The sequence below is a fragment of the Mus caroli genome, unplaced genomic scaffold, assembly GCF_978045245.1.
Source record: "Mus caroli unplaced genomic scaffold, Mus_caroli_1 scaffold_13, whole genome shotgun sequence".
NCBI lineage: Eukaryota > Metazoa > Chordata > Mammalia > Rodentia > Muridae > Mus > Mus caroli.
This window is the reverse complement of record NW_028227268.1, coordinates 11,818,004-11,831,938: the sequence shown is the minus strand read 5'-3', so window position 1 is coordinate 11,831,938 and position 13,935 is coordinate 11,818,004. Positions and strand designations below refer to the sequence as shown.

At 39.0% G+C, this 13,935-nt stretch overlaps 1 protein-coding gene across 3 annotated transcripts in view; it reads right to left on the bottom strand.

Moving 5' to 3' along the window:
- Positions 1-13,935, bottom strand: part of Abca5 (ATP binding cassette subfamily A member 5) — a 73,887-nt gene that overhangs the window by 42,401 nt on the left and 17,551 nt on the right. For all 3 annotated transcript variants that reach the window (XM_029483791.2, XM_021176497.2, XM_021176498.3), the window contains 4 exons: positions 13,683-13,771; positions 5,221-5,450; positions 2,912-3,053; positions 1,682-1,870 (listed from right to left, as the gene is read on the bottom strand). In XM_029483791.2, coding sequence (XP_029339651.1) covers positions 1,682-1,870; positions 2,912-3,053; positions 5,221-5,450; positions 13,683-13,771 — 650 coding nt within the window. The remainder of the gene's footprint in view (positions 1-1,681; positions 1,871-2,911; positions 3,054-5,220; positions 5,451-13,682; positions 13,772-13,935) is intronic.

Genomic DNA, 13,935 nt, shown 5'->3' with positions numbered 1-13,935 from the left:
ATCCCCAAAGCCCCCTAAACCCTCCCGCTGCCCTGCTACCCAACCCACTCACTCCCGCTTCCTAGCCCTGGCATTCCCCTGTAATGTGCTCTTATAAGGAAAACAGATCAAAAAACAAGTTCAACTAAAAGATTCACTTTATCATAATTTCTATTCTGTGCAGGGGGTTTTTTGTTTGTTTTGTTTTTTGAGACAGGATCTCTCTATGTAGACCAGGCTGGCCTTGGTCTCACAGAGATCTACCTGCTTCTGCCTCCTTACTAAAGGAGGGGATGCTGAGATTAAAGAAATGCACCACTATGCTCGCCTTTTAATTATTGCTTTTCCCAGTTGGTGCTTCATAAGCCTGTATACAACACTCCCTGAGTCATTTAATTCTAATGGGATGAAACAAAGGAGATAAAAGTAAGGTGGAATGCTAAACACCTAAAAAAAACAGAACCAAATAAATGTTGCAGGATAAAATTATGGTCAGCATGTGTGCAGCGCTAAGACGGTGTCTGGTTAATGTTACTCTAAAGCACACATAGTAGGCACATGCGCTGCTGTGAGATGTTCTGGAGGCGAAGGCTGGCTCAGGTACAAGCTCTGCCCGTGTGGGAAAACTCATGTTACCACCCTCCATTTCAGTCCTCTCGTCTGTGAACTGAGGGAGATCAATTAGATGACAGCTAAGGATTCTGTCACTCCCAAAGAAAACCTATGACCATAGTCTCACTTTGTGAAGAGAAGAGGGACAGTCTAAAAGTGTGGAACAATAACTCTTAAGTAATTAAATCTTGTTTAATGTGCTTATAAATAATCTATTGTAATGTTACCTCATAAAGCATCTATATAACATCAAATACAAATCAAATATAGTATGAAATCATATTTCTTTGTACAATAACTGAGTTTATGCTCTACCCTATAAATGGTTCCTTAAGAAATTGTTTTCATTAAATAAAAATAAAATTTATAAGTCTAAATATTCTTAATTTTAAAATCTGTTTTCTTATTTTATGTATGAGCATCACATGTATGCCTGGTGCCCATGAAAGCAGAAAGGGGCATCAGATCCCTGGAACTAGAATTATAGCCACTTGAAAGACACCATGTGAGTGCTGGAAATTGAAATTTGACCCTCTGAAAGAGTAGCTAGTTCTCTGAACAACTAAGACAGTTCTGTCCTAACGCTAAATGTTATTTAGATAAATGCCAACCCCACAGTCCTAGAGCAAGAAAATCACCATAAATGCATAGTTTACTATTTTCATCTTGACAACTTTGTTCTGTATCATGAACGATTTTCTGTCCAGCATTCTTCTCAAGTAAATTTATAAATGTTTACAGTAGAGCAATAAAGACTAGCTGTAACTTAAATAAGTAACATCAATGAACTGAGTTGCTACACCAAAACAGCATCTGAGATACACTAAAGCAAAGACTGGGGAATTTATAAGCAAGATTTAACTGAAAACTTAAAACTAGAGAAATTCTAAGAGAAAGTAGATATAAAATGTTCTCTGTAGTATATTTCTTTCTGATGGAGTTTCAGTCTTCTGACATTCCTTCCTCATGAAATGCTAGTGTTGCTTGTTTACAAACAAAAGGTGATACTTGTGGCAGAACAAGATGCTGCCTGGGCTCTCACCAAGAGAAAGTACTGGGTGGGGGAACAGCGGGGGCACGCAGGACCCACCTGTGCAATGCCAATCAGAAAGGCACACTGACACAAAGGACTGAAGAGCCACACCAGCGACCTGGGGAAACTTTCTATGAGGACAATCAGCAGGCCGACAAATCCAAACACCACGGTGACAAAAAACTCAACGACTCCCACGTGTTTTGATTTTTTAAAAAGAGGCGTCAGCATTAAAGCAAAAAACACCTAAAAAGCATAAATGTAAGGTTACTGTATATTTGTATACAGTATATACTGACCCAAAGGAAAATTAACTTTTTTATGAAGGAAAGACACAGTCATGGAAAAGTACAGCTACTAAAACGCAGTTTCTGTTATGGAAGGTGCTTTGTTTCCATAAGGGACAGTACTAATGATAACCTTTGATCTGTATGACGGGGAAATGCAACCACATTTACACAACAGCCCTGTGTTAGCTAGCTAGCTCTGGGGCCCTCACCTCCCAATCCCCAACCTCCACACTGAGGCTTCAGACACACACACTGCTGTACCCAGGCGTCAGGTGGGTGCAGAAAGCCTAGACTCGGGTCCTGATCTTTGTAAGACAAGCCCTCTACCCAGAGCCATCCTGTCGGCGCCCAGCAGCCTTCAGACAAAGAACCCGGCTTTAGACTGGGTGTTAAAAGTGATATACTAGGTTATTATGGCTTTAGACTGGGTGTTAAAAGTGATATACTAGGCTATTATGCTGGAAATGAGTTATTCATAAGTTATTATTTTAAAGAATGGAAATGACAGTAAAATTCTTTAACTATACATCAGGCACATAAACCAATCATAATGACACAAAGGTCAGTCATTATATTCAGTATTCAGTCAATATATTAAATAAATATCAAGACTACTAAAGAACTACATTTAAAAGACGACCTTGAAACCTTTAAAACTAATTGTCCTATAGAATACACTAACTTGAAAAGGTCAGGCCCTCAGGAAAGGAGAAAAATATGCAGCAGTGTGTGATCTTTCACAGGACAAATAGAGACAATAATAGAAGACGAGTGTGTAAAATATAATATACCAAAACAAGTTAGATTTAAACACAAGATTGTATTGAAATTTTTCTAAGAAACATAATAATATAATACTATGCCATGTATTATTTAGTTATTTATCTGTAACTTATTAGTAAAAATATCATTAATGGAAAATTGTCTAAGTTAACCAAAGAAAAAGATCTTAACTTCATTACCAAGGTACGCTGACATTTCGAGGTAAGATACTCACAGATGACAATCCATATAAGAAGAACAGTAGAAAGATCACAATGCTGCTACTCTGAGGGAATAATGAAGAAGCTGTGGCGATGACGGCCATAAGCAGGGACATGAGGAAAATCAAGCTTGCGTACAGAAGAACCCAGGAAAGCCTACGATGGAAGTGCAAACACACTGCTGTGAAATGAGCAGGCTCCGGGAGTGAACAAACCACTCTACACTAAACGCCATTTGTTCTTCAAATCACTTTATCTGCGTGTGTTCCTGCACCGAACACTAATGTTAGGAAGTGAAGAATAAAGGACTAGCCAAGCTGCAGGTGGATGTGACTGACAGAGATAAAATGATCTCTGAGTCAAAAGCTTTACAATTCAATAGCAATGCATGCTAAATTTAAAGCTCAAACTCTCAAAAGCCTGAGAGCACTGGCATCTCTGATTCTCTTAAAATGCAAGTGTTTGCTAAGTCAATACAATTATTTTCTTTATGAAATGAACTATGCTTATACCCCTGATGGCTTTGGTTATCATAAACCCAAATGTCCTTACCAATTAATAGCAATAATTACCATACTTATACAATGTGAGTACTGATTAATAAGATCAACTAGAATCACTATTTTAATTCAAGTTTTCCCTTCAGTCAGAGCTCAGTGGAATTACCATGAGTATTTAATTTCACATTTTATTTATTTTCCCATTAGCATTGAAAAATCATTTTAAAGAAAACTTCAAATTTATTTAAAATATTTAATTGAGTTGATACATATTAAGTACTTAGAGCTAAATTTACCTAGCAATTTCAATACAAAAATAATAATACAATGCATTTTAAAGGCCATTTCTAGAACATTTAAGAAAAACAAAAGGTGGGTGTACTAATGCACACCTTTAATCCCAGCACTCAGGAGGCAGAAGAAGGCGAGTTCCTGTGAGTTCAAGGCCAGCCTGATTCACCTAGGAAGCTCCAAGACAGAGTTACTTGAGGAGACCCTCTCTCAAAAAAAGCAGAGAAGGGGGGGGGGGCTGGAGAGATGGCTCAGTGGTTACAACCACTGTTGCTCTTGCAGATGGCCTGGGTTGATTCCTAGGACCAGTGTGATGGCTAAGAACTATCTAGAACTCAAGTTCCAGGGAATCCAAACGCCTCTTCCAGCTTCTGCAGACACTGTATACACATAGTGCTCATACAGGCATGCGGGCAGAACATCCATACACGTGAAATTGTAATTTAAAAAGCAGCGAAAATGTTAAGACATAATAATACCACTAACAACATAAAGTTTTATACATGTTACAACAGACCAAATAAAAATTTGTAAAATGAGGGCTGGAGAGATGGCTCAGCAGTTAAGAGCAGTGACTGATCTTCCAGAGGTCCTGAGTTCAATTTCCAGCAACCACATGGTGGTTCATGACCAGCTATAATGGGACCTGATGCCTTCTTCTGGTGTTTCTGAAGACAGCTACAGTTTACTCATATAAATAAAATAAATCTTTTTTAAAAATTATAAAATGCATTTTTGTTTTACAAAATTGTTTTGTAAATACAATAATAAAAAATTATAAACTTAATAGTTTCCATTAAAAGTGCTAACCTTCCTCTTAAATAGGCTAAAAAGAAACCAATTTTTGTTTGAAACAGCATCTGGCAATCTAGCATAGGTTGGCCTCAGACTCAAGGCCCTCCTGACTTGATTCCTGAGTGCTAGCATTATAGTCAGGCACAAGCCAGCCAGCTTACAAACAAATTGTCTTATTACACAGAAGAAGTAGGAGAGGAAAGTACTTAGTTATTTATAAATATCCATGTCTCTATAAAATTAGCACTGTATAAAAATGCTAATATATTACCTCTTACCTACGGGAACTTTTTTCTCCACTGTGTCTCCATAAATTACCTACACACTCCTTATGTAATTTACTGTGCTCCAAGTGAGCAGAAGAAGCTGGAAGCTACATGTGTAGACCTTCTTCTGTGAACTAAGCTTTCAGTGTTGAGTATCTGCTCTGATATCAGGAAAGGGCATTAGTAGTCAACTTCTAGTTTTTAGAGATGTCCTATCTTCCATGCAGTGATGCAATGATATACATGATGCGTGACTCAAGGGTTCAAACAGGTTGTAAAATAAAATACACTGTCAACAGAAACTTCCAATAAAACAAGCAGCTAATTGACTAGTCTCAAAGTCTAAGAAAAATGGAACCATTAGAAGGACCAGGATCAGCACATCAGGTTGGGAAGTAAAAGGAAACTGCTGAAGATCAGTATAGTTAATACAACTGTTAATTATCCCAAATCGGAAGCCAGGAAACATACCAAAAAGCAGTGTCATGAAGTCCCATTATCTTTAAAAATTCCTTTAACTTTTTCTCTTTTTCCGCCACGATGTGGATTGCCAGGAAGTACCCGAAGGGCGAGAAGGCTATGACGAGGTAAATGAGGATGACCCCTCGAGGGAAGGTGTCAATCTCCATCACAGCGGCCTCTCCCATGATGACAGCCTTGGTCGACTCCAGCTCGCTCCACACAGAAACATTGGTCTTCAACTATAATCACAAGTTGCAAATACATAAATTAATTAGTTCTAACAATAGTTCCTAATAAAATCTGGTTACTATACACTTAAAAAAGTAACCTCATGCAAGGAAAATATTCAAAAAGTCACACTCCTGAAATAAGAGTGGATTAGTTAGGGAAGCAGAAACCGGTCTGAGTAGGGCCACAGGCCTCATCCGGCCAGATCAGCGCCAGGGTAGCAGGAGCGCAGGGTTGCCTGACACCCGCCAGCTACCCACGACCCCCGCAGCAGGATTTTGGGACTGCTGGTGAGTGGAACACAGCTTCTGCTCCAGTCCAATCACGCGGGACCTGAGACTGCTCTGGTTGGGGAGAGAGAAATCCGGCCTACATAGGGCCACAACCCTCTTCCGGTCAGAAAAACACCTGGGCAGCTGGGGCGCAGGGTCGGCTGACACTCGCCAGCTACCCACAACACCCGCCACAGGATCTTAAGACTTCTGGTGAGTGGAGCACAGCTTCTGCTCCAATCCAAGTGCTCGGGACCTGAGACTGCATTAGTTAGGGAAGCAGAAACCTGCCTGAGTAGGGCCACAGGCCTCATCCAGCCGGATCAGCGCCGGGGTAGCGGGAGAGCAGGGTTGCCTGACACCGGCCAGCTACCCACGACCCCCGCCGCAGGATTTTGGGACTCCTGGTGAGTGGAACACAGCTTCTGCTCCAATCTTTAAACAGTGACAAGGATAACAACTAACCCCAGAGATTACCAGATGGCGAAAGGTAAACCTAATAATCTTACTAACAGAAACCAAGACCACTCACCATCATCAGAACCCAGCACCCCCACTTCGCCCAGTCCAGGGCACCCCAACACACCGGAAAAGCTAGACACGGATTTAAAAGCATATCTCCTGATGATGATAGAGGACTTCAAGAAGGACTTTAATAACACACTTAAAGAAATGCAGGAGAACACTGCTAAACAGGCAGAAGACAATAAAGAGGAAGCACAAAAATCCCTTAAAGAATTGCAGGAGAATACTGCTAAAGAGTTACAAATCCTTAAAGAAAAACAGGATAACATAATCAAACAGGTAGAAGTCCTTACAGAAAAACAGGAAAACACATCCAAACAGATGATGGAAATGAACAAAACCATACTAGACCTAAAAAGGGAAGTAGACACAATAAAGAAAACCCAAAATGAGGCAACACTGGAGGTAGAAACCCTAGGAAAGAAATCTGGAACCATAGATACCAGCATCAGCAACAGAATACAAGAGATGGAAGAGAGAATCTCAGGTGCAGAAGATTCCATAGAGAACATCGGCACAACAATCAAGGAAAATGTAAAATGCAAAAAGATCCTAACTCAAAACATCCAAGAAATACAGGACGCAATGAGAAGACCAAACCTACGGATAATAGGAGTGGAGGAGAATGAAGATTTTCAACTCAAAGGACCAGCAAACATCTTCAACAAAATTATAGAAGAAAACTTCCCAAATCTAAAGAAAGAGATGCCCATGAACATACAAGAAGCCTACAGAACTCCAAATAGACTGGACCAGAAAAGAAATACCTCCCGACACATTATAATCAGAACAACAAATGCTCTAAATAAAGATAGAATACTAAAGGCAGTAAGAGAAAAAGGCCAAGTAACATATAAAGGCAAGCCTATCAGAATTACACCAGATTTTTCACCAGAGACTATGAAAGCCAGAAGATCCTGGACGGATGTTATACAGACACTAAAAGAACACAAATTCCAGCCCAGGCTACTATACCCAGCCAAACTCTCAATTAACATAGATGGAGAAACCAAAGTATTCCACGACAAAACCAAATTCACACATTATCTCTCCACGAATCCAGCCCTTCAAAGGATAATAACAGAAAAAAACCAATACAAGGACAGGAACCACGCCCTAGAAACAACAAGAAGGTAATCCCTCAACAAACCTAAAAGAAGACAGCCACAAGAACAAAATGCCAACTTTAACAACAATAATAACAGGAAACAACAATTACTTTTCCTTAATATCTCTTAATATCAATGGACTCAACTCCCCGATAAAAGACATAGACTAACAAACTGGCTACACAAACAAGACCCAACATTTTGCTGCTTACAGGAAACTCATCTCAGAGAAAAGGATAGACACTACCTCAGAATGAAAGGCTGGAAAACAATTTTCCAAGCAAATGGCATGAAGAAACAAGCTGGAGTAGCCATTCTAATATCTGATAAGATTGACTTCCAACCCAAAGTCATTAAAAAAGACAGGGAGGGACACTTCATACTCATCAAAGGTAAAATCCTCCAAGAGGAACTATCAATCCTGAATATCTATGCTCCAAATACAAAGGCAGCCACATTCATTAAAGAAACTTTAGTAAAACTCAAAGCACACATTGCACCTCATACAATAATAGTGGGAGACTTCAACACACCACTTTCACCAATGGACAGATCATGGAAACAGAAACTAAACAGGGACACAGTGAAACTAAGAGAAATTATGAATCAAATGGATCTGGCAGATATCTACAGAACATTCTATCCTAAAACAAAAGGATATACCTTCTTCTCAGCACCTCATGGTACCTTCTCCAAAATTGACCACATAATTGGTCACAAAGCAGGCCTCAACAGATACAAAAATATTGAAATTGTCCCATGCATCCTATCAGATCACCATGGACTAAGGCTGATCTTCAATAACAAAATAAATAATAGAAAGCCAACCTTCACGTGGAAACTGAACAACACTCTTCTCAATGATACCTTGGTCAAGGAAGGAATAAAGAAAGAAATTAAGGACTTTTTAGAGTTCAATGAAAATGAAGCCACAACATACCCAAACTTATGGGACGCAATGAAAGCATTTCTAAGAGGAAAACTCATAGCTCTGAGTGCCTCCAAAAGGAAACTAGAGAGAGCACACATTAGCAGCTTGACAACACACCTAAAAGCACTAGAACAAAAGGAAGCAAATTCACCCAAGAGGAGTAGACGGCAGGAAATAATCAAACTCAGGGGTGAAATCAACCAAGTGGAAACAAGAAAAACTATTCAAAGAATCAACCAATCAAGGAGCTGGTTCTTTGAGAAAATCAACAAGATAGATAAACCCTTAGCCAGACTCACTAGAGGGCACAGGGAAAGCATCCTAATTAACAAAATCAGAAATGAAAAAGGAGACATAACAACAGATCCTGAAGACATCCAAAACACCATCAGATCCTTCTACCAAAGGCTATACTCAACAAAACTGGAGAACCTGGAGGAAATGGAGAAGTTCCTAGACAGATACCAGGTACCAAAGTTGAATCAAGATCAGGTCAATGATCTAAACAGCCCTATATCCCCCAAAGAAATAGAAGCAGTCATTAATAGTCTCCCAACTAAAAAAAGCCCAGGACCAGATGGGTTTAGTGCAGAGTTCTATCAGACCTTCAAAGAAGATCTAATCCCAGTTCTTCACAAACTATTCCACAAAATAGAAACAGAAGGTACTCTACCCAACTCATTCTATGAAGCCACAATTACTCTGATACCTAAACCACAAAAAGACCCAACAAAGATAGAAAACTTCAGACCAATATCCCTTATGAATATTGATGCAAAAATCCTCAATAAAGTTCTTGCTAACCGAATCCAAGAACACATCAAAACAATCATCCATCCTGACCAAGTAGGTTTCATCCCAGGGATGCAGGGATGGTTCAATATACGGAAATCCATCAACGTAATCCAGTATATAAACAAACTCAAAGACAAAAACCACATGGTCATCTCCTTAGATGCGGAAAAAGCATTTGACAAGATCCAACACCCATTCATGATAAAAGTCTTGGAAAGATCAGGAATTCAAGGCCCATACCTAAACATGATAAAAGCAATCTACAGCAAACCAGTAGCCAACATCAAAGTAAATGGTCAGAAGCTTGAAGCAATCCCTCTAAAATCAGGGACTAGACAAGGCTGTCCACTTTCTCCATACCTATTCAACATTGTACTTGAAGTCCTAGCCAGAGCAATTCGACAACAAAAGGAGATCAAAGGGATACAAATTGGAAAAGATGAAGTCAAAATATCACTCTTTGCAGATGATATGATAGTATATATAAGTGACCCTAAAAATTCCACCAGAGAACTCCTAAGCCTGATAAACAGCTTCGGTGAAGTAGCTGGATATAAAATTAACTCAAACAAATCAATGGCCTTTCTCTACACAAAGAATAAACAGGCTGAGAAAGAAATTAGGGAAACAACACCCTTTCAATAGTCACAAATAATATAAAATATCTTGGCGTGACTCTAACTAAGGAAGTGAAAGATCTGTATAATAAAAACTTCAAGTCTCTGAAGAAAGAAATTCTAGAAGATCTCAGAAGATGGAAAGATCTCCCATGCTCATGGATTGGCAGGATCAACATTGTAAAAATGGCTATATTGCCAAAAGCAATCTACAGATTCAATGCAATCCCCATCAAAATTCCAAATCAATTCTTCAACGAATTAGAAAGTGCAATCTGCAAATTCATCTGGAATAACAAAAAACCTAGGATAGCAAAAACTCTTCTCAAGGATAAAAGAACCTCTGGTGGAATCACCATGCCGGACCTAAAGCTCTACTACAGAGCAATTGTGATAAAAACTGCATGGTACTGGTATAGTGACAGACAAATAGACCAATGGAATAGAATTGAAGACCCAGAAATGAACCCACACACCTATGGTCACTTGATCTTCGACAAGGGAGCTAAAAACATCCAGTGGAAGAAAGACAGCATTTTCAACAAATGGTGCTGGCACAACTGGTTGTTAACATGTAGAAGAATGCGAATCGATCCATTCCTATCTCCTTGTACTAAGGTCAAGTCTAAGTGGATCAAGGAACTTCACATAAAACCAGAGACACTGAAACTTATAGAGGAGAAAGTGGGGAAAAGCCTTGAAGATATGGGCACAGGGGAAAAATTCCTGAATAGAACAGTAATGGCTTGTGCTGTAAGATCGAGAATTGACAAGTGGGACCTCATGAAACTACAAAGCTTCTGCAAGGCTAAAGACACCATCAATAAGACAAAAAAAACCACCAACAGATTGGGAAAGGATCTTCACCTATCCTAAATCAGATAAGGGACTAATATCCAATATATATAAAGAACTCAAGAAGGTGGACTCCAGAAAGTCAAATAACCCCATTAAAAAATGGGGCTCAGAACTGAACAAAGAATTCTCACCTGAGGAATACCGAATGGCAGAGAAACACCTGAAAAAATGTTCAACATCCTTAATCATCAGGGAAATGCAAATCAAAACAACCCTGAGATTCCACCTCACACCAGTCAGAATGGCTAAGATGAAAAATTCAGGTGACAGCAGATGCTGGCGAGGATGTGGAGAAAGAGGAACACTCCTCCATTGTTGGTGGGATTGCAAGCTTGTACAACCACTCTGGAAATCAGTCTGGCGGTTCCTCAGAAAATTGGACATAGTACTACCGGAGGACCCAGCAATACCTCTCCTGGGCATATATCCAGAAGATGTCCCAACCGGTAAAAAGGACACATGCTCCACTATGTTCATAGCAGCCCTATTTATAATAGCCAGAAGCTGGAAAGAACCCAGATGTCCCTCAACAGAGGAATGGATACAGAAATTATGGTACATTTACACAATGGAGTACTACTCAGCTATTAAAAAGAATGAATTTATGAAATTCCTAGCCAAATGGATGGACCTGGAGGGCATCATCTTGAGTGAAATAACACAATCACAAAAGAACTCACACAATATGTATTCACTGATAAGTGGATATTAGCCCAAAACTTAGGATACCCAAGATATAAGATACAATTTGCTAAACGCATGAAACTCAAGAAGAATGAAGACCAAAGTGTGGACACTGTGCACCTTCTTAGAATTGGGAACAAAACACCCAGGGAAAGAGTTACAGAGACAAAGTTCGTAGCTGTGATGAAAGGATGGACCATTTAGAGACTGCCGTATCCAGGGATCCATCCCAGAATCAGCTTCTAAACGCTGACACCATTGCATACACTAGCAAGATTTTGCTGAAAGGACCCAACTATAGCTGTCTCTTGTGAGACGATGCCGGGGCCTAGCAAACACAGGAGTGGATGTTCACAGTCAGCTATTGGATGTATCACAGGGCTCCCAATGGAGAAGCTAGAGAAAGTACCCAAGGAGCTAAAGGGATCTGCAACCCTATTGTTGGAACAACATGATGTACTAACCAGAACCCCGGAGCTCTTGTCTCTAGCTGCATATGTATCGAAAGATGGCCTAGTCGGCCATCAATGGAAAGAGAGGCCCATTGGACTTGCAAACTTTATATGCCCCAATATAGGGGAATGCCAGGGCCAAAAGAATGGGAATGGGTGGGTAGGGAAGTGGGGGGCACTATGGGGGACTTTTGGGATAGCATTGGAAATGTAATCGAGGAAAATATGTAATAAAAATATTAAAAATCAAAAAAAAAAAAAAAAAAGAAATAAGAGTGAGTGACCATAATATTATATAAAGAAGAATTCTGCTTTTAATTCATTCTGGATATTAAAAGTTTTAAGACTGTGAATGAATAAATTTTTAATGATTTCGTCCAATAAAATAAAATCATACAATTTTATTATCACATTAAGCAGAATAAAAGGATAATAAAAATATGCTTCAATTATGAAAATGGAAGCAGTTCTCTGAGACCTTTCGTTCCTGGTGGATAAACAATGTGCCCCTTACTCTCACTAATGCCAAAATGATGTTCTTTAAACTTCTACAGGGGCTGGAAAGAGGGCGCAGCAGTTAAGAGCTGCTCTTCCACCGGACTTAGGTTCAATTCCCGCAACCACGTAGTAGCTCACAATGGACTCTCTAACTCCATTCCAGGCCATCTGACACCCTCACACATACATTCAGGAAAAACACCCATATACATATAATAAAAATAAAACATTTTAAGAAAAGAAAAGCTATGTTTCTTCAAAGCTGAGGGTCAAAGAAATGATTAATAGCCACCATTCCTATGGCTATATTTTACAAAGCTCTCTTAAAGAACATGTTTTCTGAGGCTGGAGAGATGGCTCAGCAGTTAAAGGCACTGAGCAGTTCAAATCCCAGCACCCACAAGGCAACTCACAACTATCTGTAACTCCAAGGCCCAACCTCTCACATAGACACACGTGCAGGCAAAACACCAACGCACAGGTTTTAAAAAGGCAAATAAGATTTTTTTTAAAAGAAGAGCATGTTATCTTACTGCTTTAAAACTGATACATGTAGAAAGAACATAGTTACAGATTTGTGTAATAATAATGTTTTCCAATTAATACTTCTAATATCTAAATGAATGCCTAAACTACAAATGTGTACTACCCATAGTGGTCTAGGATTATAGTTGCTAATGTCTAACTAAAACACAATTAAGTTTTGAGGTATCATCTACTGTTTCAGTCTTTATCTTAAGCACAATACAACTGACTTAGCACAGTACTGCAAACCCCTAATACCTTCACACCATGCAAGCTGCAAGGATTTATAAGACAATTTTACATACATAAATTATTTTGTTTTTATAAGAGTTCTGTCACAATGGAAAGCATCACTGTTACAGTCAATGTGCTCCTAGCAGTTTACCAACTAGGAGAGCCAGAACTCTTGCTTAGGTTTCTAGCCCACTTGTACGGCCATTCGCACATACTCTGAATGTGGAGTCCAAAGGCCATAATTTGGTCCTCTGCCAGTGATTCAGAGTCCTGAAGTTTCTTGATGGTACTTTATTTCAGGTTCTGCCTCAGAGGGTTGTTAAACATTAAATGGATTATATTAGAACATAACTTTAAAAACATTGTTTAATAAATAAGAGATAAATGTTTATGAAATAGAAAATAAAATCTAGCACTACAATTATGATAATAAAAGTATCTACCTTCTTTAACTTATATGAATTCAAGGGGAAAGGTCTAAAAGCTCAAATCCTTCGTAATACAAGAGTATTTCAGAAACATTACCTATAATCAATAAATATAATATTGATACTTAGTATGTTGAATCATATTCATAAAACTATCCAATAACAAAGGCTTCAAAAATTCATTTTATCTTTTTTTCTCAAGTGATTATGTTATGTAATATTTATATTTTTAAGTAAAGGAACCAAATTCAACGTTAAAGAATGAAGGAATAATTGTTAAAATGTGGTTTGGCGTTCTTGCTTTGTCACATTTACCTGTATAATGGCAGCATCTATGGATGCCTGCAGCACTGTAAACCCTGAAGACCAGTACTGAGCAGCATCACATGTCTTTGTACAGCCTTCTGTAGGGAGAAAGATATGAGACATAAGATTCTGTATACTACCGCAAGTGCTTTCTTCTGACACAGCACATGGCAGGTGAGCAAAGTAACCTAACCAGTCATTCTCTACCGGACGCAAGAGAACCTGGAACCACCGTTCAAAGACAAGTATCTGTTAAGATTCC